The sequence below is a fragment of the Colobus angolensis genome, unplaced genomic scaffold, assembly GCF_000951035.1.
Source record: "Colobus angolensis palliatus isolate OR3802 unplaced genomic scaffold, Cang.pa_1.0 Scaffold248, whole genome shotgun sequence".
Classification (NCBI taxonomy): Eukaryota; Metazoa; Chordata; class Mammalia; order Primates; family Cercopithecidae; genus Colobus; species Colobus angolensis.
Window position 1 is genome coordinate 835,237 of NW_012115688.1, and position 25,889 is coordinate 861,125.

General features: G+C 41.1%; 1 protein-coding gene across 1 annotated transcript in view; it reads left to right on the forward strand.

Annotated features, from left to right (window-relative positions):
• Positions 1 to 15,262, forward strand: part of ADAMTS18 (ADAM metallopeptidase with thrombospondin type 1 motif, 18) — a 160,801-nt gene extending 145,539 nt beyond the window's left edge. The window contains 6 exon segments of the mRNA XM_011946030.1: positions 464 to 590; positions 2,719 to 2,923; positions 4,905 to 5,087; positions 6,400 to 6,612; positions 8,258 to 8,405; positions 13,301 to 15,262. Of these exon segments, the coding sequence (XP_011801420.1) occupies positions 464 to 590; positions 2,719 to 2,923; positions 4,905 to 5,087; positions 6,400 to 6,612; positions 8,258 to 8,405; positions 13,301 to 13,416 (992 nt within the window). The 3' untranslated portion in view covers positions 13,417 to 15,262.
• Positions 15,263 to 25,889: the final 10,627 nt, after the last annotated feature.

Consider the following 25,889-nt stretch of genomic DNA (forward strand, 5'->3'; position numbering starts at 1 on the left):
TAGTGAGTTCTACTCTTTGCTTTTATGTGCCCCATACTCTCAGGGAAGTATGAGATGTTTCATGGTAAGGCAAAAATTTTAGGATTTCCACACATCATTCACTAATGGTTTTTCTTTGAAGAACATTATCCATCTGATAATGAAGTTTGCCTGGGATGTTTCCCTTTATAGTCATTCTGTTTTCAGAAGGTTGTATTTATCACTTTATGGTTCTAGTATCCACATCAGTCTTGAAAACCAATAATTTACATGTTAAAAGTATTAAAATATAAAATATTTTAGAGAAGGGAATGGAATTCAAATTAGTTGCAGATTTCATCAAAAGGAGGTGCTTCCACAAAATAGTTGGATTCCGTATCTGAAATAAAATATCACAATGCTGGTAAATCAGAAGCTAAACTTAGAAACCAAATTGAAATAATAATCTGTAATTTTCACTTTGTCACTTCTGATGTCTTATCAGGTTACATAAATGTAAAGGCCATTTGCTTGCGAGATCAAAATATTCAAGTCAATTCCTCATTCTGCAGTGCAAGAACCAAGCCAGTAACTGAGCCTAAAATCTGCAACGCTTTCTCCTGCCCGGCTTAGTAAGTCATTTGGAAATGTCTTTTTGTTTACTTTTGTACTTGTATGCCTTCATTGTTCTTATGAGATGATGAAAGCCCACTGTCAATCCTGCTAATGGAAAGTGATTTAAAGGTAGATGCAATACATTAAAAAGTAATAGAAGATGATGAGCTAGGTGTGGTGGCACATGTGTGGTCCCAGCTACTTGGGAGGCTGAAGAGGGAGGATCACTTGAACCCACGAGTTCCAGGCTGCAGTGAGCCATGATTGTGCCACTTACATATTAGCCTGGGTGAAAGAGTGAGATCTTGTCTAAAAAAGTGTTTTTTTTAAAAAAAAGAAGATGTTTGAAGTTTACATATGAGTTGAAAAACACAAATTTACTTTTGGTACTCACTTGACTTTGGCTTGATAGCCAGGAATAAAGCTATTGAAAAGCAAGCTTACTTGGGATGTGAAGGCGTCCTTTTTTTGGAGGGGAGGAAAAGCATGGAGTCTCTCTGCTGCCCAGGCTGGAGTACAGTGGCTTTATGATAGCTCACTGCAACCTCTGCCTACTAGATTTGAGCAATTATTGTGCCTCAACCACCTGAGTAGCTGGGATTATAGGTGCGCACCACCATGCCTGGCTGATTTTTATATTTTTAGTAGAGATGGAGTTTTGCCATGTTGGCCAGGCTGGTCTTGAACTACTAGCCTCAAGTGATCTGCCTGTTTTCAGCATCCCAAAGTTCTGGGATTACAGGCATGAGGTGCTTTTTTCTTTTAACCTTTGCATAGGGATTCCTCTTCTCTGAATGGAATCAGATAGATACATAAATAACACAGAATCCTAAATTAGTTCAATTTGCATGTGGTTGTGTGCTTAACTTTTATGCAAATGGTCCAAGAATTTAAAAATCATAATATTATGCAGGCCATAAAACCCCAAATGCAAAATTACACAGTAGCAAGACACAAAATAAAAAGAATGGGGTATGGGGTATAGGCCAAGTGGTAACTCCACCGCTGATGACAGCAGCCTTGGAGGAGCTCAGTGAGTTTGTTCTTGGATTGACTTTAGCCACACTATTGTTTGAAGACTAATTTTAAGTAATCTTCCCAGTCAAATGGAGTCTCTTTTATGTGATTTATCTCCTGCCAAATATATTTATATAGAATGGACAGAGTTTCTTCTAAAGCAGTGTTGTATTCACCGATGTTTTAGATCATCTTAATAAGTGGTGTTTGGTTTGTGGTGATGCAATCGTATTACACAATCTTTATATATAAAGATGTGCATATGTATATATATACATATACATACACACACACACTCGATTTTTCTTGTAAATAATAGTGCATTTGTCATAATCTGAGGCTGAGGCAGGAGAATCACTTGAGCCCAGGAGGCGGAGGTTGCAGTGAGCCAAGATCAAGATTCCATCTCACAAAGTTTGAATTGATAAACCATTCAAATATATACCAAATCTCAGACAGATAGCTATTTAAAAAAGTGGTCTGGCAAATTTTAAAGAAAATGAAGGCATGTATTTAACCCATCAGTAAATTCAGGGGTAATTAGAAAAGTAATTTGAGGAAGTACCCACTTAAAGTATCCCCTGTGAGACCTTCTCTAAATGTACCCCTCTCTCCTACACAAACCTTTCTCTCTGTCTCTCTCATTGATCACTCTTCCATGAGCCTCACCATTGTATTTTATGTTGACTTTCATGGCAGCACTTATCAGAAAGTATTGTATTTGTTCACATATCCACCTCTTTACTGTGTTATAGGCTCCTTAATGGAAAGAGTGCTGCTGCCTTAATTTTTTCAATCCTCATGCTTATGAGAGTCCCTGACACATAGTTAAAATCCCAGCAAATTTGGCTCAATGAATTGTGCAGATTTTAAAGGGATGTGGATTTCTTCTCATGCAGAGGCAGGAGTGTATTTGTAGAACTGTGGGATGATTAAATGTGATTCCTTATATCTGGATCACATTAGTATAAGCCTCTGGATCTATCAAAGAACAATGAGAACAACTTATCTTATTGGTTCTGAAATTGATCCATGGCTTCCATAGGTGGTCTACCTTTCACAATAACTGCTTTGGAAGTTATTGTACAAAGTTTGGCTTCATTGGAAATATTTGTTTTGTACTGAAAGCTGGATGCCAGGTGAATGGAGTACATGCAGCAAGTCCTGTGCTGGAGGCCAGCAGAGCCGAAAGATCCAGTGTGTGCAAAAGAAACCCTTCCAGAAGGAGGAAGCAGTATTGCATTCTCTCTGTCCAGTGAGCACACCCACTCAGGTCCAAGCCTGCAACAGCCACGCCTGCCCTCCAGAATGGAGCCTTGGACCCTGGTCTCAGGTAACAGGAGAAAACTTGGGAGTTACTGGTCTCGTTCCCCATGAAGGCACGTGGGGTACAGGTGTCTTTTCTCTCCAAGGGGCTCTTGGCGGTTTACATCTTCATGGGAATCTGCATTTTAACTAATGTTCTTGAGGGAATCTTATGAAATCTGAAGTTTCGGCATGCCTGTCCCAGAGCTTAGGATCCTCCTCAGAGGACCAGAAATTGGAGTGTGGGGGCCATTTAGGCCAGACTTGTGAGCACAGCTAGAAAGGATTCCAGTGTCAGAAGACTGGCGTAGAGACCTGGCTACGGAATTCTCCAAAGCTAAGGGGAAACACAGATACAAAGAATGAAGCATAGAAGAGATAGTTAACTCTTGCTTCAATGGGAAAGAGGTAAAGTTAGAAGAATACAGAGAAAAGTAGGGCACAGAGTTAGCTATGGTCACAAATTCCCAGTGAAAGACATAAAGTTAGAAGAGACATAGAGCTACCTGTCATTCACAGCTCAGAATTCCCTCGAAAGCAAAGGTTCTCAACTGTCGGTAAGTTTGCCTACCAGGGGACATTTTTGATTGTTACCACTTAAGGAGATGAGTGCTCCTGGCATCTAGAGAGGTAGGAGTGAATGTCCTACACAGCCCAGGCCAGCTCCTCACCACAAAGAACTATCTGATCCAGAATGTCAGTGGTGCTGAAGGGAAGAAGCCCTGCCCTGAGCATTCCAATCCTAGTGCTTACGAGAGTCCCTGACACATAGTTAAAATCCCAACAAATTTGGCTCAATGAATTGTGCAGATTTTAAAGTGACGTGAATTTCTTCTCATGCAGAGGCAGGAGTGTATTTGTGTAACTGTGGAATGATTAAATGTGATTCCTTATATCTGGATCGCATTAGTATAACCCTCTGGATCCATCAAAGAAGAATTAGAACAACTTATCTTATTGGTTCTGAAATTGATCGATGGCTTCCATAGGTGGGCTACATCTTTCACAATAACTGCTTTGGAAAGAGTTATTGCAGCGATAGCTCAACCGCTGCTCAATCATGGCTGGCAAACAAATTTTAGGGAAGAATGAAAAAAGGGCCAGAGTTTTACCATCTGAGCTCTGAAGCCAGGTAGCAGCCATTGATGACAGTTCTGCTGTGTTTTCCTTTAGGGTATATTAGATGCTGGAGCGTGCTGCTTTCTGATTAATTTCAGCAATATACTACCCTATCCCCTACCAGAGGTCAGAGTGAGGCTTTTTTTTTTTTTTTTAAATGTTAGGACATATCTGTTAGCACAGGGGTCCCCAACCCCCAGGCCATGAACAAGTACCTGTTCGTGGCCTGTAAGGGACTGGGCTGCCCAGCAGGAGATGAGCAGTGGGCCAGCATCACAGCCTGAGCTCTGCCTCCTGTCAAATCAGTGGCAGCATTAGATTCTCAGAGGAGTTTGAACTCTTTTATGAACTGCACAGGTGAGGGATCTAGGATGCATGTTCCTTATGAGAATCTGATGCCTGATGATCTGAGGTGGAACAGTTTTATCCCAAAAGCACTGCCCTGCCCGTCCATGGAAATACAGTGTTCTGCAAAAGCTGTCCCTGGTGCCAAAGAAATTGGAGACTGATAAGTTAGGGAATTAGGGGTCAGGAGGGAAAGAGAATATTTTTTAGCTTGTTTAGGGGTTCTTTCAAATGAGAGAATATATTCCTTTATAGCAGAGGGTAAATCTACGTAGTACAGGGTGTTGAGTCTAGTCTTTTTCTTTGCAGTTAGGAATATAATTGACAAAAAGAATTCAAATAATTGTTTTAGCCAAATATATATGGTAGGTATGGATAAAGGGAAATGGGAATGGGGGTGGTTAAGCAGACCTCATAAAAAGAGCTTTAGTTCATGGAGTTCATCCCACCTTTCACAGGAATATATGTAGTGTTTTTGTTTATGTTTTAATGTGACTACTGAAACCTTAGGGGAATGCAAATAGAACTTTTTTTTCCTTCTCAAGTGTTCCAAGACCTGTGGACGAGGAGTGAGGAAGCGTGAACTCCTGTGCAAGGGCTCTGCTGCGGAAACCCTCCCCGAGAGCCAGTGTACCAGCCTCCCCAGACCTGAGCTGCAGGAGGGCTGCGTGCTTGGACGATGCCCTAAGAACAACCGGCTCCAGTGGGTCGCTTCTTCGTGGAGCGAGGTATGGTTTAGAAGTCACTGCTGGAGGTTTCTTGAGATGCTCAGCTGACCTGCTAGCATCTAGGCTCCCAGAACTGCTTCTTGTTGCACACATTGATACCAAATGCCTGCTACGTGCCAGTTCTTCTCTCCCGATTTCTTCACGAAACATTGCTAAAGCACCCCCACATTGATCAGGCCTATGCCTGAGCAGTAGGGGCGCAAGATTTTGTATAGCCCCCGTAGAGAAACTTGGATAAGGTATGCCGAGTGCCTTGATAGCAGTCTGTAATTTTATGGGAGAGCTCAAGGTTCACCCATGCTGGACTTCGGGAAGAACCCTTATGAGAAGAGACTTTCTAGGGAGCATGGCCTGAAAAATGAGCAGGAATCAAAGCAAAAGGGGATTTTGGGGGAAGGTTGTGCCAGACAGAGGGTGCAGCCTCTACGGAGCAGTGATGACAGGTGACTGCACATTCAGTACAGAAGGGACATGGGATGGGGTGGAAAGATCATGAGGACCTTGGGTGACACACTAGAAATATATGTCACAAAAACTGGGGAGTCACCTTATTTTTGAGATAGGGTCTTGCTCTGTTGCCCTACTGTGCAGTGGCACAATCTCAGCTCACTGCAGCCTCCACCTCCCTAGCTCATGTAATCTGCTACCTCAGATTAGAGGCATGCACCACTACACCTGGCTCATTTTTGTAGTGATGTGGTTTCACCATGTTGCTGAGGCTGGTCTTGAACTCCTGGTCTCAAGTGATCTGCCTGCCTCGGGCTTCCAAACTGCTGTGATGACAGGCCTGAGCCACTGCACCCAGCCTAAAAGGTTATTTTTGACCCTCATCATGTTACCTCCTGTGTGTGAGAGGTTGGGTAAATTTAAAGGGTAATTATTTGCTGTACAGTGGTTTTTCCCATTCAGCTCTTAATCCTTTTGTCTGGCCCTTACCCTCCTCAACTCAGATTCTTAACTCCCCAGGCCTTAGGTAGACCTGGACCTGCAAGTGTGTAACCCTAAACCTGGAAATCCTTTTGCCCACCTGGCCTTTCTCCTTCTGGACTCTGTCTCACACCCATGTGGCATCTTTTTTGTTTTATGAGGCTAATGATCTGTGTGATTTTGGGAAAGTCAGTTCCATTTGCTGAACTTTGGTTTCCTTACCTATAGCATGAGGTACTTGGCTGCTGTATCTTTCCTTGAGTGAGTATGGTTGACCTTGTGTAATCCCATCCCTCCTATTTCATGTGGATGGCACAACCTTATGTCAAACTGCATCTGTTCAGAAGATTTGACCCTGGCAGTCTTCACTTTTCTTGGCTCCTAGTGTTCTGCAACCTGTGGTTTGGGTGTGAGGAAGAGGGAGATCAAGTGCAGCGAGAAGGGCTTCCAGGGGAAGCTGATAACTTTCCCAGAGCGAAGATGCCGGAATATTAAGAAACCAAACCTGGACTTGGAAGAGACCTGCCACCAACGGGCTTGCCCAGCCCATCCAGCGTACAACATGGTAGCTGGATGGTATTCATCGCCATGGCAGCAGGTGGGTACAGGCAGATTGAGGAGGTTTCTATTCAAGTGAGATGTCAAAAAAGTTGCTCTTGGTCTGTTAATGGTTGTCTAAGTAAAAACAACTACGGGCTCAAGTTCTGAAGGCAGAATGGGTTTTGTTCTTTGGCCATCTCTGCCCATGTGGCCCTGGGCAGGTAACAATCTGTAAACCTCAGTTTTCATATCTAGGAAATTATTATCTGGCAGAGCTGATCATCAGGAAATGTGTATAAAACACTTAGCACCAGGCCAATCATACCCTGCTAATTGCTGGTCATTGCTGCTACTGAAACTATCACTCAAGTCTTTGTTTTAGAAATGCTGCTCACAGCCTTTACTCATTTGGTTCTTACATCACGTTTCTCAACAGTGGAATAGCTAATATTTGCCAAGCCATTACTATGCTATGCACGGTGCTAAGTACTCCTATTCGTGGATAGTATGGTCTCTAAAGCTCAGAAGGTCAGGCGATTCAGCCAAGGATACTCAACTTTTAAACTTATCTTTTCCGAAGATTTGGGTGAAACTTTAGCTAGGATTGGTGTGTGGTGCGGTCCTTCCAGCATTCCACCCGACAGATGTTGTTGCACAGCTCTTCAGAGGACTTAGGTGCTACCCACCTCAGAGAGTCTGGGTAGAGGTATAAATATGTATGTCCGTTATCTATTTGGGAGGATCTGGAAACCAACAGAGGAAATTAGCATGATTGTCTCTGGCCAGGCATTGTGCTAGGTGTTATACATACTGCTGGGGATTGCTTTTTAAAATTGACTAATTAGATTATTTAGATTAAGGGGTCAGCAAACAGTTACCAGCTGGCCAAATCTGCTCCCCCAATATTTGCCTGTTTTTATAAAGTTTAACTGGAAGGTAGCCATGTTCATTTGCTTAATATATTGACCACAGCTGCTTTAGTGCTGCAAAGGCAGTGACAAGTACTTGCAAGAGGCCGCAGGCCTATACAGCCTGAAAGGAAAAGTTTATTTAGATAATTTGATAACAAGACTTGGCCTCAAATTTTAATAGAGACCGAACTACAGTCAATTATTTTTCTTTAATGCAGTAACTTTAAAATAAGAAAAATCAATTTAAAGGGCTACATTTTTCCCTGGTTTTTCTTTTGATGGCTATCTGGAAAAAAAGACAGACAGTTGAGTTGTCTACTTTAAAAAATTTTTAATTGCACAGTGAAATCACCGACTTCTAAGAAGCACCAACTCCAACCATTTTTTTCTGGCCCAGTTTTGAACTATGTCCTCCACTACTGCAGCTGCACAGATTGTCTGGAATTCTTTAAATTGTGTGATTAAGTCCCTAGCTCTGTCTGTATTTGTTTCTGCATTCTTAGAGCAGCTTCTGTATTTCTGGAGCTTCTCTTCTTTATGAGTCACTTAACTGGGAGACACACACACTCTTGGGCTAGATAGATAGCATTTGCCTAAAACCCTTCTAATCAGATCAAAGGGATCACACTTGTTAGGATAGATGCTATGGACTGTAAGCACATGTGCCTGGCTCCAGCCAATCTGTTTCATCAGCAGGCGTCTTGGTAATGTCAGGAAGCATGGGAATTCCTTCTGTTTGATGTCACTGACCTCAGCAGAGTGTTTGACTCCTTCCTCTTCTCTCTCCTGCAGTGCACAGTCACCTGTGGGGGAGGGGTCCAGACCCGGACAGTCCATTGTGTTCAGCAAGGCCGGCCTTCCTCAAGTTGTCTGCTCCATCAGAAACCTCCAGTGCTACGAGCCTGTAACACAAACTTCTGTCCAGCTCCTGAAAAGAGAGGTAAAAGGCACCATGCTCCAGTGAACTGTACTAGTCTCTAGATAACTTTTTCAAAGCCTACTTTGTTGGTGGTATAGCCTGTGGCATGGGTGAGCCATTCACCCGAAGTCTATGTGACAGTGCTCCCTGGAGTTGTATAAGGTACCACTTTGGGGAAGTTCCTGTCCAAATAAACTTTCGGAGACAGTCTCACTCACTGTCACACAGGCGGGAACACACAGCTCACTTAACCTCCGCCTCCCAGGTTCAAGTGATTCTCCTGCCTCCACCTCCTGAGTAGCTGGCATTATGGGTGTGTACCACCACGCCTGGCTAATTTTTGTATTTTTAGTAGAGACAGGGTTTCACCATGTTGCCCAGGCTGGTCTCGAACTCCTGGTCTCAAGTGCTGGGATTACAGTCACAAGCCACGTGCCCAGCCTATCCTAGTGATCTTGTTTGCATGGTTCTGAAGGGAATATTTAATTGCCACAATAATGCTTTTTAACCATTATTAATTTGAAAATGGGAACATAAAGGTGAACAAGAATAGCCCTCAGGGAGCTCATATTTTAATGGAGGAGACAACTACAATCCATACATAAAGATTTTCATATTTGTTGACTATTTTGATTTCTGAATTGTTTTATATATTCATCAGTGAATATGTACTGCCCTAGGACTATACCTAAATATTTTCTTAAAGTTAGTTCAAGTAAAGTGCAATGAGTACTCATAGGAAAATGGAAAGTCTGATTCTTCACTATTTAATCTGACAAATGCCAGGAAATATTTTTCAGCCTAATCTGCTTGCCTCGTGCTAAAGAAGCTTGCACAAGACCAAAAAAAAAACTAGCTCTGTAGCAGTTACTCAGAGCCAGATCATCCTAGTCCATGCTGGGATACTGCATAGGGAAGAAATGAGCAAGTGGTCATGTTCTTCCACACTCTGTCCTCTTTTCTTCACTATCAGTGATTTCTCATTTCCACCCTTAATTGCCAGAGATTCAGCCTATTCAGCCTAGAAGGCCACCAGCACCCCCAACGACAATGGCCGATTATGAAACTGCCCAACAGTATCTCCCGGACAGGATGGGGAGAGTCAACATGCACATATGGCGCAGGGAGGCCATTTGTCTTACTATTTTTTGCTCATCCAGCACCTAATACCGCATTGGGCACACAATAGGTGCTCAGTAAGTCTTAAATGAATACATGCATGACTGTATAGCTACATGAAAGATCGTGTGCAAAGTGCTGTGAGGTCCTCGATCTTGTTCAAAGCAAAGTCACCAAGCACCTTGTATACCTCCCACACTCTTCTAGGGATGAAAGAATAGAGGTGGGTCCTGTTCTTAAAAGAAAGCTACAACAACAAATTTCACAGTGTTACAGTGATGGTCATTCTACCTGTGGTCCTGGAATGAGGGGAGTCATAGGGTGCATATGAGAAACAGCTTATTAAAAGAGGAGCTTGGCTGGGTGTATCACCTGAGGTCAGGAGTTTGAGACCAGCCTGGCTAACATGGTGAAGCCGTGTCTCTACTAAGAATATAAAAACTAGCTGGGTGTGGTAGCAGGCACCTGTAGTCCTTGCTACTGGGGGAGGTGGGAGGCTCTCTTGAACAGGAGGTGAAGGTTGCAGTGAGTGGAGATTGCACCACTGCACTGCAGCCTGGGCTTTTTTTTTTTTTTTTTTTTTTTTGAGACCCTGTCTCAAAAAGAGGAGCTTCTCTCTGTGCCTCTTGGCTGAGTCAGGTCCCTTTTAAGGGTTTGTTCTGGGCCAAAAATGTGGCCTACAGTTTACTAAGTTGAGGATTTTCTCCCATTCCCATCCCAGGTACACGGTTGGCAGGGTGACTACTATGAACGTCGGTTGAGTGTATTTTCTGGCTGTGAGTTTTCAGAAAACATTGGTGAGCAGTAAGGATGAGCATGGTGGCAGAAGGAAGAAGATTCCGTTCTTGCCTCTTCTCTGAGCCCCCCACTATGGACCAGGCACTCTGCTGGGTACTGTTAGAGTTTCCTCCCCTTATGGAGCTTCCACTTAGGTGGAAGTTTCTACCCATTGTAGTCACTTAAACTAGACCCTAGAGAAGATCATTCTGCCCATGGTGGCATCATCCTGTCATCCAGTGTCACCAAACAGCTTTGTTATCCCCTAGACCATCCCAAGTGCCAGTCTAGGGGCAGTCATTGTATACCATCATCAGTGTGTGATCCCTTAGCTGGGTGTCTTGGTTTGGGGAAACCATCCTTATGATTGCACTGTACATATAATATGTAAAATTCTCTTCAGGAAACAGTCATACCACCCAGAGACTTGTGTCACACTGCATTAAAACTGGTTGTTTATGTGTCTGGAAGCTGCCTGGGCTGCAGACTACTCATATTAAGTTAATACTCAATACTAATAAGCTGCTCCTCACGGAATCCCACATCGTGAGATGGGGACAGGCAGCATTGTATGGTGGAAGGGGCAAGGACTCTAAAATAATAAAAATAGAGTTGAATCCACACTAACTTGACACTTAGTAGCTATGGAGCTTTGGGCAAGTTTTGAAAAAAATGGGAAATAATGCTTACTTGGCAAGATTGTTTTGAGTAGTAAAGAAGGTAATTCCATTTTTCACATTTCTTTAGTGCTTACTATGAACCAGAAACTGTTCTGAGGTCTGATTCTAAAAACAGCAACCAGCTAAACAGGCACAGATCCCACCTGCTGACAAGCTTACTTCTGCATTGCAATAGCCAAGAGACCAACCAATTAATACCCGGTGTCAGACAGTAAAGTAGCAGGGGTGAGGAGACAGGAAAACAACTTGAGATTATAATGGTCAGGCAAGACCACTTGAGTTAGCACTTAAACAGAGACCTCAAGGAAGGTGAGCCACATATGGATCTAGAAGGAAAGTGTTCCTGGCAGAGAGACAGCAAAGGCCCCCGAGGCAGGAATATACTAATCTAATTGAGGAATGGCACGATGCTTGGAGTATAAGAAACAAGGTGAAGAGTGGTTAAGCAATACATGAAAAGTGCTACTGGAGGCCTTGTCAGTCAGTGTAAGTATTTCAGATTTAACTCTGAGTATGATGGAAGCCAATGGAGAACTTAGAGCAGCAGAGCAATAGGATCTAGCTTTAGGAAGATTACTGGCAGTTAAGGTGAAAGGAATGCAGGTTGTCTAGAGTAGAACAAGGACTTGTCAACTCTGCCAGGAAGCGGATGGAGGAGGTGTGGCAGTACTGAAGACGTTAGATGCTGGGTGTATTTTAAAGATTGAGCCAAGAGTATCTGCTGATTGCATGGAGAATTTGAAGCAAAGCAGTGATTCCAAGGTCATCTTCAATAGTGGAAATCAAATACCTGACTCACAGTAATTGTTATAATCAGAAACACTTGTACTGACAGAACAGTAATACATCTCACTTCTGCTTCCTGACTTACATGAAGGGGGTGTGTAAAAAGGAATTTTAGGCAGAAGAATCAAGGCTTGAAGAAGGAACTCTAAGCATTTCCGAATTATGTGTAGTGTAGACTCTAAATATTTTCAAAGTCAAAACTGTGCCTTAAAAATACAGTAAAATGGGCCGGAGGTGGTGGCTCCTGCCTGTTATCCCAGCACTTTGGGAGGTTGAGGCAGGCGGATCACCTGAGGTCAGAAGTTCGAGACCATCCTGGCCAACATGGTGAAACCCCGTCTCTACTAAAAATACAAAAATTAACTGGGCTTGGTGGTGGGTGCCTGTAATCCCAGCTACCCAGGAGAACCATTTGAACGCATGAGGCAGAGGATGCAGTGAGCCGAGATTATGCCATTGCACTCTAGCCTGGGCAACAAGAGCAAAATTCCTTCTCACACAAAACAGTAAAATGACTAGGCCCTTGCTCCTAAAACATGCACTTATGTTTACATATCCATTCACATGCATTTTCTATCTCCTGAGGCCCATCTGAGTAAGAGGTCCTGATGTACAGTGAAAAAGTCACATCTGTCCTGTTCATTGAACTAAAGAAATTACCAAGGACTGGTGTTGACTTAAATTCATTTACTTGCAAACTGGTTGAGACTGACTTAAACCTACACAGAATGTTGGAGACCCAGCTTTTTCAGTTAATCTCAATCCATTTGCAGGCAAATCAGGTGGCTTGGCTCCCAATATATCGGGCTCCTTGCTCCTGAAATTATACTTCAGACAGCCCTTCTGAATCAGAACCAGTGGTACCAGTGGTTTAATAAAATCCTTAAGAGATTCCTAAAGCACTGTTTTAGGGTATTTCCCTGGACACACAATTCCGTGGTAGGCTCCCAGGCTACACAGAGAGGATCAGACATTGATCTTGGATTGGATGTAACATTTTTCAAAACCAAATCATTTGATTTTTGCTAATGGTCAGTCTTTTCTTGGCATCTAAATCCTGCCCCTACCACACTCCCCTACCAAAGTCCCAATGTTTAATGAGAAGAACCACATGTGGGCCCAAGACCTTTGTTCTGTAGGCCCTCACCTTAAGAAAAAGGTGCTATGTTAATATTAATAAATCATAATATGCAAATCACCAAAGGTTGGGCGCAGTGGCTCACACCTGTAATCCCAGTACTCTGGCAGGCCAAGGCAGGCAGATCACTTCAGCTCAGGAATTCCAGACCAGCCTGGTCAGCATGGTGGAAAACCCCATCTCTACTAAAAAATACAAAAACTAGCCGGGCTTGGTGGCACATGCCTATAGTCCCAGCTACTTGGGAGGTTTAGGCAGGAGAATTGCTTGAACCTGGAGGGGCAGAGGTTGCAGTGAGCCGAGATCACACCACTGCATCCAGCCTGGGTGACTGACAGAGTGAGACTCCATCTCAAAAAACAAACAAACAGGATAGACACCCTAGCCAACATACTAAATGTATTTTCTTATTTTAGAGGATCCATCCTGTGTAGATTTCTTCAACTGGTGTCACCTAGTTCCTCAGCATGGTGTCTGCAACCACAAGTTTTATGGAAAACAATGCTGCAAGTCATGTACAAGGAAGATCTGATCTTGGTGTCCTCGCCAACATCTTAGGGCCAGGGGCTTACCTTTCAACCTCTAGAGAGACCAGCTGCCTTGGAGACCAGAGCTGAGTACTGAGAACCATTTGTGAGCTGCGGCTGTGATGAAGGAGCCTGCTCTGAGGAACAGACAGGTTGCCACCAGGCTCCTACTTCAATTCCCTGAAGCACATGGTACTCTGAAGCACTTGAAAATGGGAAGCGATGACAAATCTGACTTTTAAAAAATCTTTGATTTGCACTGTTATATGCAACAAGTGGTGAATCACACTGAGATATGTCGATCTGGGGAAAGACCCCCTTTGAATTTCAAAGGGTTCACGGTCAAAGACATCTGTTTTAAAAAGGTCCTTTATGACTCCAGGTTAAAGACTGAGACTCAGAACTTTCCAATCTGGATGGAATACCTTGCCTAACTGTTGCGTGGAGTTCACAGTTTGACTAACCCTGTGAACACCCAAGCCAGGAGTTCTATGAGAAGCCAAATGGTGCTCGCAATTGTGCTTGCTGCTGGACTGGCAAGCTTCATGTTATGTTTATTTGGTGTGTGTGTGTCTTTATTATTTTGTTTAAACTATATTCTGCTTATAGAGAGTCTCTAAGACTAAAATTAACAACTTGAAAAGTATTCCAAGGAATATTATGAAAATAGGGCAACATGGACTGTTTAAGATCTCCATGTAATTGAAATTCATGCAAGAAAACAACTCATATAAAAGATAAATATGGATGCCCCTCCGATGTTACCAACCTCGTAACTTTTGGTGCTTGCTGAATCAGTCCATGAAAAGCTATAGCCTGCTCCTTGAGAATGAGACTTGGCAAGATACCCATTTCTGGTATTTAAAAAATATCTAGGAGGAGCTAAATGGCAAAACAGCAGTGTTGTGAGGGAAAAGGGACCATCATTTATAATGCTCTGTACATACTATCAGAGTATATACTATCAGAGCTGCTTGGAAAATTGAAGGCTTCTTGTGGCTTTTTCCTACCAACTGATATGTTTAAATTTGCCCTAGGATCTTAGTTAATAGCAAAAAAAAAAAAGAAAAAAAGAGAAAGAAGGAAACAGTGGTAATAAAAAAAAACCATCTGTCTTCTTGCTATGTTAATATTAATAAATCATAATATGCCAAGACCCTCACTGAATAAGAGTATTTTCAGCCATCTGTTGGTAGGCATTAATGAGTTTAAAATTGTTCTCAATTGAAAAAAACATCACACTATTTTGCCAAAACCAAAGTAATTATAATACTGTGTCCTCCTGTAATTTTTTGAGAAGTGGTTATAAAGGGCATATTTACATCAATTCTACTTTATTCCTCAACTTCTTTGATGAATGTAACCCAATTTTACTTCTTTAAAAAGTCTCAATTCAGGCTGGATTAGCTGGCTCAGCATAATCAACTAGACAGTGGTTTGTTAAATTTAGCAGCATACTTTGCTCCCATTCTAATTAAAATCCTGACTTCTTGAATCCCAGTGAAATAATGCTTAGAAACTTCTCTCCATCTGCTTGGCTTGGCTTGGCCTAGAGGAGTAGCCATTTTATCAACAGGGAAAAAAAAAAAAAAAAACAGTGCTCTACTACAACCCCCTTGCCTTCTGAAAAACAGCAAGTTATTTCTTTATATAATTATCATTTTATTATTTTATGGAAAATTAATTTATTAATTAATAGCCTATTATGTGTTCTCACTTGCTTCTCTAAGTAATATTTTGAGAAAAAATGTTGAATAAAACCATGGATTATAGAGAAAAGTCAAAATATATGTGTAATATTTAATTATTTTATAAGTTTTATAATAAAGTATTCCATTTCTTTATCTTTGACACTTGTTAAATTCTTGAATAAGTTAGTGAAAAGTCAGTAATCGCCAAGGTAATTTAACTGTATAACTGTCAGTCAGGACTCTTAGAGAATGGTTGGGTGCAGTGGTTCACCTCGGTAATCCCAGCACTTTGGGAGGCCAAGGCGGGTGGATCACCTGAGTCCAGGAGTTCGATACCGGCCTGGCCAACATGGCAAAACCCTGTCTCTACTGAAAATACAAAAAATTAGCCAGCTGTGGTGGTGCATGGCTATAGTCCCAGCTCCTTGGGAAGCTGAGGCTGCAGTGAAATGAGATTGTGCCACACCGCTCGCCGCCGGGTGACAGAGAGAGACTCTGTCTCAACAACAACAAATCTTACAGAGTAACTTCATTGAGAAGAGGAAACATAAGCTATTTAACGATTAGTGATTTTTCTTGTTTGCCTTTGAAGAAATCAAAGTACCAAATGCTAGGATGAAACAGATGACACATTTACCCTCTTGAGGACACCCTATTTTTGTTCCCCTATAATTGTCTTGAAAACATTTGTGGAAATCATCTAAGATAAAACTACCATAAATGTATTTTTACATTTCAAAGTCATTCTATTAAAATATTTCTGTAAAAATAAAGAGGGGAAAGGGAAGGATGGGCAGGAAAAGAAGAAAAAAACACAAAGTAATTTTTCTTGGCTTTTCAAAATTTTGAATCATTAAACTAGTGGAGAATAAGAACTGGGCAAAGTCTAGTTGATCTGAAAATACTGTATTTTTCCCTGCATCTGTGATTACATAGGTTCATATGCATATCTTTATAGTTAAGAGAATGTTTATATAAATTACTGCTATTTAGCAAACAAAAAATTACGAAAGGAAAATGGAACAGATGCAGATAAAATAGACGACAGAAAAAAAGGTATTTTGTTCTTTTTTGAGACAGAATTTCCTTCTTGTTACCCAGGCTGGAGTGCAATGGCACAATCTCAGCTCACTGCAACCTCCACCTCCCGGGTTCAAGCGATTCTCCTGCCTCAGCCTCCCGAGTAGCTGGGATTACAGGTGCCCACCACCACGCCCAGAAAAAAAATATATATTTTTATACCTTTTGGTAATAAGCAACCAAATATTAGTGTTTAATGGGAATCAGGTATTGTACTAAACTGTTTATGTATGCTATCTCATTTAATCATCACAATAGCCCACTTAGGAAGATACTATTATTCTTTCTTGGCAGGTGACAACTCAGATTCCGAGACATTACATATTTAGCGCTAGTACACCGTCACTGAGTGATAGGGTCAGGACTCAAACCCAGATCCACTGGGGTTCTCATCACTGTGCTGCATTACCCTGGGTTAGAGGAAGAAAAAGAACATGCAGGCCTTAGAACTCTACTTTTTGCCTCCTGACATGCATGTGAATGGAGTTTGACAATCAGTGATTTAACAATGATGAATTATGGGCAGAGCTGGGAATTTCAGACGGGGAACTGGGGTTGGGAAGTAATAAATTCTCACTTAGCTAGTCTTTTCAATAAAGTATACTTAAAGACTTGTTGCATATCTAAGTCTTTATTCCTTAATAATTGCTTTGCTCTGGGATGATAGTATTTCCTGGGCAGTCGCACCAGAGTTATCTGGAGCCTGCAACTCCAAGTCCATTAAGATGGAGGGAAAGCGTGAGCAAGAATTCTCTTGGCATGGGTTCTATATGCTAATGGTAGAAAGATGACACCACACCAGAAAGAAAAAAAAAAAACCGTTGTCTTTATACCTTTCGGTAATAAGCAACCACATCTCTGTGTTTAACGGGAATCAGGTATTGTACTAAACTATTTATATATGTTATCTCATTTAATCCTCATAATAGCCCGATACACCACAATACCTCACAATATACTAGCATGTATTATGTAAGACATGGTTTATGAAAATTTATAGCACAGAACCCATTATTGCTAAATGTGATGTGGAAAAGGTCATCTAATTATGTGCTATATGGTTTTATCTTTGAAAATGTAAAAATATGCATAAGGATTCCATGCTTTGTCTGTTTTACCTTATCTTCCCCCTAAGATCTTAATTCCTTGAATACCTTTATGGTCTCCACTGGTGTTAACACCTAAGATCATTTTCATCACTCACCCCTGGATCTGGGTGACTGACACTTTCCTCCTCCTGAGAGGACCACAGGCTCCTGAGAGGTGATTCTCAAACTGTTGTCACTCAATTGCTATCATCGTGAGTTTTTCCCATAAGCACATATCACCTCTACCAACTTTTAAATCTAGTTAAGTAAAAATACGATTTGCTGCAAAAAATATTTAGGCCAGGCACGGTGGCTCACACCTGTAATCCCAGTACTCTGTGAGGCTGAGGCAGGCGGATCACCTGAGGCCAGAAGTTCGAGACCAGCCTGGCCAACATGGTGAAACCCCGTCTCTACTAAAAATACAAAAATTAGCTGGACTTGGTGGTGACACCTGTAGTCCCAGATACTCAGGAGGCTGAGGCAGGAGGATCGTTTGAACTCGGGAGGTGGAGGTTGCAGTGAGCCGAGATCGCATCATTGCACTCCAGCCCGGGGGATACAGTGAGACTCCATCTAGGAACCATCATTCTCAGCAAACTAACACAAGAACAGAAAACCGAATACCACATGTTCTCACTCATAAGTGGGAGTTGAACAATGAGAACACATGGACACAGAGAGGGGAGCATCACATACCAGGGCCTGTCGGGGGGCAGGGGGTGTTGGGAAGGGATAACATTAGGAGAAATACCTCACGTAGGTGATGGGTTCATGGGTGCAGCAAACAACCGTGGCATGTGTATGTAACAAAACTGCATGATTTGCACGTGTGCCCCAGAGCTTAAGGTATAAAAAAGCAAAAATATTAATTTCTCTTAAAAAAAAGAAGATATTTAAAAAGCAACTGTTTTATAACTCCTTTAAACATAGAATCGATAGAACAGGGCATAAAGGGTAGCCACAAAAGTAAGCCAAGTATTTACATTTGTTAATTTTAATTAAAAACTAAAATACAGTCACTACAATTGGTTTACAAAATCTGAAAATAAAAGAATTCCTCAATGAGACTAAGTGACTTCTTCATAGTTTCTCAAGAAGAGTCAGTCTAATATCACTAAGTTTAGAATAAAGATGAGATTTTATGTAAGATTTTCTTGAATCCCAATTCACATTTGCACAGAGAAAGAACAAATTATGTCCATTTAATTGTGCCTTGGCTGATAGAGCTCGACATTGAGGATCATGATGTAAGTGACGTTTGTTCAACTAATTTTTGTAGAGAAGCCTTCAAAAGCAGTACCTACAATGTTTCTCTGAATGTGCGCAGCTATTTGTTAGTTTCCGCAATGGCATAGTGCGTTACTCATCTACAACCACCGTATTGTTTGAATGTCATGAAGAGATACTTGCAAAGTGTCCTGAGTGTTTCCTTAAACTATTTTTTTTTTTTTTTTTTGAGACAGAGTCTCGCTCTGCCGCCCAGGCTGGAGTGCAGTGGCCGGATCTGAGCTCACTGCAAGCTCCGCCTCCCGGGTTTACGCCATTCTCCTGCCTCAGCCTCCCGAGTAGCTGGGATTACAGGCATCTGCCACCTCGCCCAGCTAGTTTTTTGTATTTTTTTAGTAGAGACGGGGTTTCACCGTGTTCGCCAGGATGGTCTCGATCTCCTGACCTCGTGATCCGCCCGTCTCGGCCTCCCAAAGTGCTGGGATTACAGGCTTGAGCCACCCTCCCGGCCAACTATTTTTTTTTTCTTGAGTCAGAATCTTGCTCTGTCATTCAGACTGGGATGCAGTGGCACAATCTCGGTTCACTGCAACCTCTGCCTCCCAGGCTCAAGCGATTCTCCTGCCTCAGCCTCCCAAGTAGCTGGGACTACAGGTGCATGCCACCACGACCAGCTAATTTTGTATTTTTAGTAGAGAAGGGATTTCGCCATGTTGGCCAGGCTAGTCTCAAATTCCTGGCCTCAAGCAATCTGCCCGCCTTGGTCTCTCCAAATACTGATATTACAGGCATGAACCACTGTGCTTGGCTTCCTTAAACTATGTTTAATGAGGGACACAGTCAAGTTTATAATCGGGTCATTCAATAACCAAAAGTCATTTTTATAATTGTTGGTTGGTTTAACGAACACATTAGGTTTAAAAATTGTTCCCAACATTCTAATTGGGATTAAAAAGAGACACCAATATCTAGGAAAAGGAGATCCTGCATGTCTCTTCTTCCCACCTGTTTAATTCAACCCATTCTTCTTCACACAGCCTTGGCCTCCCCTATAGGCCATCTCTGCCCCATACAGGTTAGGAGATAGCTTGACATTGTCTCGTGTTGCACTGCAATGCCCATACCACACACTGGAAAATGCTATTTTAGATCAAACCACGTGGTCCTCCTCAACCCTCCATTCTGATGGCAAATAGACTTTTAAAACTGGTGTGCAGTACAAGGAGTGGTCCATTAACAGTCACAGCACTTATGGAGATGGTAGCTCTGAAGATAAACCAGAGCCAGAGGCTGTTCCTGCTGGAGATGAGGCCCAGGCCCAGTTCCCCCTTTGTCTCTTCCTATCCCTTCTTTCATGTGGCTGGACTACAGGAATGAGCTGGCAGCACCCATTTGGCAGAAGGCCTAGCTCTACTCTTCTTCAGTGTGTCCCTCAGTTCCTGCAGACTCTCCATATCCTAGCAGCTGAGAGTCTCCTCTTCCTAGAAAGAGGGTCTTCTCTCCCCTGTCCCCATGCCTTTTGAGAGCCAAGCTGGCTGTAGAGTAAGATTCATGACAATGGTTTCTAATTAACTAACTGCATCACTACCACCTGAAGTTATTTTATACAAAAACTTTCCAGGTCCCTTTCAAGAAATAGAATTCATTAAGCCTGAGGGTGGGGCCTGGGAATTTATATTTTAAAAGGCATTCAAGTTTTTCTCAAGAATAGCTAGGTTTTGAACCACTGGTCTAAGGCCAAAAAATAAAATAGGAAGTGCTTGGATGTGTTTCCTTAGACAAAGGAGTGCCTGTGGTTGCATGCTATCCCATGCAGCTGTGCAGTGGTTGGGCCAAATTTAGCTAATAATCAAATGACCCTTTGCCTGTCTCATCTTCAGCATGTACATTTCACTGGTAAACTATTAGTTGGTCAAGATAACAATTCACAGGCAGAGACCCCACATGCTGGTGATCTTAGTTTATTCTCATTGTCAGGCAAGCCAGGAGCCTGCACTCAGGTTTGGAGGATGGGGAGCAGAAGCGTAGAAAACAATTGACCATTTTTCTCAGTCAAACACCCACATGCAAGAGCTAGAATACTGTGCTTTTAAAAAAATACTTTTTTAAAAAAAGAGTGTACAATAGGAAACCCGAAGAAATACCCATTGGAATATGCCTCTCGCAAGCCACTCCCAAGGCTTCACGTGTGTTTATGGAGAAATGCGCAGTAAAGGCAGAAGGACAGCTGCTGTCCTATTTCCTGCTTGGTCATTAGGTGCCAAGAGGTGAATTAATCATTTTTTAAATGGATGGTGCCAACTTTCAGCATCCTTATAAATTGTGAGAAATGCATTGGTTGCCTTGACTAAGTGAAATGGTCACTTCAGCTTTCATACAACAGAAAACCAAAAATCAACGAAAAAGTTATATAGGGAAGAGCCACTAGAATGATGTTTTTGGCCCAGCTAAAGATGTTAGCTTCACTGTTTGTGCTTTTCTTGGCCTTTGATTTCTGTTTAATGGCTAATTTTATTAATTCATAGTTTTTGTACTTTTTAAGATTGATTCCAGATATTTAAATATTAACGTTGTTTATTTCTATGTCCACATAGTCTGAAACCAATAAAGAAATAATTGTTATTGTTTTCAGCAAATTTCTTTGTTATGATGCCCATATTGTGCGGGCTTTTATTACTCACAGCTAGGCCTGCTGAGAAGATAGACATTTCACATTTTCTTAGAGGTTGTATTTGTTTTAGTGCTAAAAGTCCCTCTGACATGCAGAATCACCCTGTCATAGTTTGGTTTGCCTTAACTAATATTTTTTCTTGCATTTTTTGCTAACTAAAATGCATTTATTCTTTTGATGAGTATATACTGACTATCAACTGCAATGTGAGCTCCAAGCATGGAAAAATATCTTGCTCCTGACCCAAAGGGACTTTACTTAAAAATATAGAAGGCAATGTTACAAGGTCATATAGACCTAATATTAGAAACAAAAACAAAACCTCACTTTTACCTTGATCCTGGTTAGCATTTGAAAATGCTTGCTTCAGTCTGTTATTGTGAATATCATATATGCACAGCAGGAATATAAAAGTGTTTTTAACCTCCTCCAAAATAATAATATCACAAAATTATGGCATTAAGCAGAAAGGAGTCCACTTGAAAATTAATTGATAGAAATGAAGAACTGGAAGAGAATTTAGAGCTCATTTATCTCCTTCATTTCACAGATATAGAAACAGACACCCAAATATTTTAGAGCCTTTCCTAAAATTACCCAACGATTTAAAAGTTAGGTCCATTAAGGGACAATTTTTAGGTAAGCATACTTTTTGCTGTATTATAAAATTTTATTGATTTCTGCCTGACAGGTAGACATTTTTGTTGAGTTTAAGGACATGTTTGATGAGTAGTGAGTTTAAACTAAAAACCTAGTAAGAAACATTTCTTAGTTCATATATGTGATATCTGAAGTTCCATTCCCCCGCCCCAAAAATGCTCTGGTACCATAAAAAACGCAAGAATACTGTCATCCTCCCTCTGTATAGGGAAAAGGTGACATTATGAAAGTATCCATTTTTAAAACTATCTGACCCATTCCCTTTCCAAAAGTCAAATATCTTCAGGGAACTGAACTACTGCTTTGCTTTCAGCCATGAATTAAGAATAACGTTGAATGTTGCAAACTTTATACTAAAACCACTCGACACTCAATGAGTGGATTTTATGGTATGTAAGTTGTATCTCAATAAAACTGTTTAAGTAAAAATACGCTTGCAGTGAGGACTATCTTTGCTCACACCTGTTGTTGCTGTGATGACACTGACAGGGTCCCTGCAGGAGAAAGCCTGTTTCTGCTGGACAAGAGTTCAAGATTCTGAACTCACGTTGCAGAAAACAGTTGCAGTGATGGGGATCTGCCATTGGCATTACACCTGACTCGTTCAACGTACTTTTAAGAGTTTGGCCGCAGCAGCAACATCTGTATTTGCAGTCATCTCCATCCCAAGAGGGAAAAATATCCATGATAATGCTAGGGTTGGAGAGGGCAGAAGGTAGGAAAATCTAATTTGGTATTATCCCCTTCTTTCTATCCTACTGGTTAATAGGAAAAATACCTGGGGGAAAGAATTGTGGACACGCTGTTCTTTAATGTCTTGTGGATTTTAAGAAATATTTTTTAAAATCTGCCTTAAGAATTATCTGATGAAGTTTTAATGTTTTTCTTGTTTTCAGAAAATTTTCCTAGGACCTATCTGTTAAACCAAGATTAACAATGTATTAAGATGTTAGAGTTCCCAAAGACTAGCAACAGAAGTAGGCAGAACAGAAAGAAGCAATGATATAATGATAACAACTGACATTAATGCCCATCTGCTATGAGCAAGGGATATACTTTGTATTTTCCACATATTAATCTGAATTTCTGTAATTATCTGCATCTTAAGATATGAAATAATTATTGACTCTCCTAATTATGTTTGTGAACCAAGGCTCACAGACATTTCATACAATGGCACCAAATTCACAAAAAGCCTATTATGTTGACTAAGAGCAAGGCATTTGCATCCCTATGAACCTCAAGTTCATGTCCTGAGTTCCCCCAAAGAATCCATCTGGTCAACAGCAATGTCATTTCATTTATTTGAGCCTTAATTTCTTCATTTAGGGATAGGCATTTAATCATTTATTCAATGAAAGTTAGCACCATTTATACTGGATTCTACAAAGTTTAATAGATATACACAAGGTTTCTGCCATCACTGGGTTCATGACTCACAGATATGGACCACCATTAACCAAGGAATCCCACAAAATTACAACCAAGAGAAGCATAAGCAGAAAAGATGTATGACTGCAGCAGAAGCTACATGGTGCTCTCAACGTATCTGCTTGGTTCCCTTAGCTATTTTCTTGCATCAGCCTGTGGCGTGATTCTACTCCCAAAGCTAGCACCTGCATTTCTTTTTCCAGGGGTGGGCACGCACTGCCAGCACTCACTTTGGATGCAAGCACAGAAAACCACAAGTGCCTGGAAATTTACTCTCCCATCCAGCCGGGTGCAGGCTTGCAACCAATGTGTCATTCATTCATTGGCAATTGGCCTAGCCAGGAGTAACTTTAGTAACCAGAATTGTTTTCAACTTTTTATAAGGTTTTGTTTACTAAAGGGACGTAGCTGGTACCTAGTAATACTCAACAAATGGTAACTATAAAATGACAAGAGAAAGAAAAGAAGGCAACAGATGCGCTAGCAACAACTAAGGATATTTTGAGGGTAAAAGAAGGGTTTATGCACAGGGGTAGGGTAGGCTTCTTGACATTGGTAACAATAATATTTTTGATATGATCCCCAAAGCACAGGCAACAAAAGCAAAAATAGACATGGGGGTTGTATCAAACTTAAAAGCTTCTTCACAAAGGAAACAGTCAATAGAATCAAAAAATCAACCTAAAGAATGAGAGAAAATATCTGTGAATCATCTATCTGATAAAGAGTTACTATCCAAAATATATAAAGAACTCATGTAACTCAATAGCAAAAAAAACAAAAACAGAAATCAACACTTATAATTTAAAAATGTGCACAGGACCTGAATAGACATTTCTCAAAAGAAGATAGACAAATGGCTAATAGGTATGTAAAAATGTTATCAACATCACCAATTATCAGGGAAACACAAATCAAACCCACAATGAGCTATCACTTAATACCTATTAGAATGGCTGTCAAAAAGACAAAACAGTAAGTGTTAGGATATGGAGAAAAGGAATCCTTATACACTACTGATTAAAATGTAAATTAATACAACCATTATGGAAAACTATATACAGGTTCTTCAAAAAACTAAAAATAAGTATTTGATCCAGCGATCCCACTTCTGGGCATATATCCAAAGGAAATTGAATCAGTATGTTGAAGAGATATCTGCATTCCAATATTCATTGCAGCATTATTCACAAAGCAAAGTTATGGAAGCAACCTAAGGGGCCATTGACGGATGCATGGATAAAGAAAATATGATTATATATATCATGGAATATTCTTTACTCCTAAAAAGAAAGAAATCCTGCTATTTGTGACAGCATGGAAGAATCTAGAAGACATTGTGCTAAGTAAAATAAGCCAGATAGAGAAAGGCAAATACTGCATGCTGTCACTTATGTATAAAATCTAAAATACTCGGATACACAGAAACAGAGAGTAAAATGATTGGGGTGAGGGACAAGGGGAAATTGGGAGATGTTAGTCAAAGTATCCAAAGTTTCAGTTATAAGATGAAGTTGTAAGTTCTGGAGATCTTGCATACAACATGGTGATCAAGTCTACAGTTTATAATGTTATAGACTTGAAATTTGCTAAGAGGGTAGATCTTAGATATTTTCACCACATAAAAGAAGAAAAGCGGAAAAAGAAAGAGAGGGAAGGAGGGAGGAAAAAAGGTAGGAAAGAAGAAAAGAAAAAAGGAAGAGAGAGGTAACTGGATGGGTGATGGATATATCATTAGCTTAACTGTGCTGATCATTTCACAATGTATACATACATCAAAACATCACGTCATACATGTTAAATACATACAATTCCTATTTGTCAATGATACCTCCACAAAGCTGAGAAAGAAAGAATTTTATGGTTTTGAAGCTTTGCAGGAAATAACGATGCTTATGGTTGATTCGTGGATGAGATTTTGTGAGGCCTTGGATCATCCAACCTCAGCTGCCAATCTCTTGGAACAGGTGCATGGCTGAGGTCCTCAAAGGACTGAGAGTTGGCAGCCTGGGGAGTGGTCAGCTGCCAACCCTTTCCTCTCTGCAGAGTGGGAAGAAGTTGGTTCCTGTGCAACCATTAATTAAATCCTGAATGGGTGGGCACTTTTAACATCTTTTCCAGTGTGACAGTCTTGCTAGCAGAGTTCATAACTGAACTGCAGTCAGCCTCAGGGAACAGGAAACAAACTGTGGCTGGGGCCAAAGTACTTGTTCTCCATCCAAATGTAGTCACCCAGGTAGAGGTCTTAGTTGGAGGTCAGCCTGTAATTCTCAATGGATCCATTGTTTCCACCCATCTCGCCTCTGCAATGTCCGGAAGACTTGAAATAGGATTTGGGGCAAGATTAATGTGCTGCTTTACTATATTGTCTCTCTGGAAGGTACACTTTGGGTATTGTTTACTAGCACAAAGAGTCTTTCAGAGTCACCTTGTAAAGGATTGCTTTTTGGAAGATTATATTTGAGAGTTAGGTGTCTCAGTATCGACAGGATAAAGTGGCAGGGAGATTTAGCAGTGATCTAGATAATCTTATCAACCCAGATAATTCAGACTTCGGTTTTACTGCCTTCAAATGCAGTAGCCAAATAATCACCAGCTAGCTTAGATCACTTCCACACAAAAAAAGA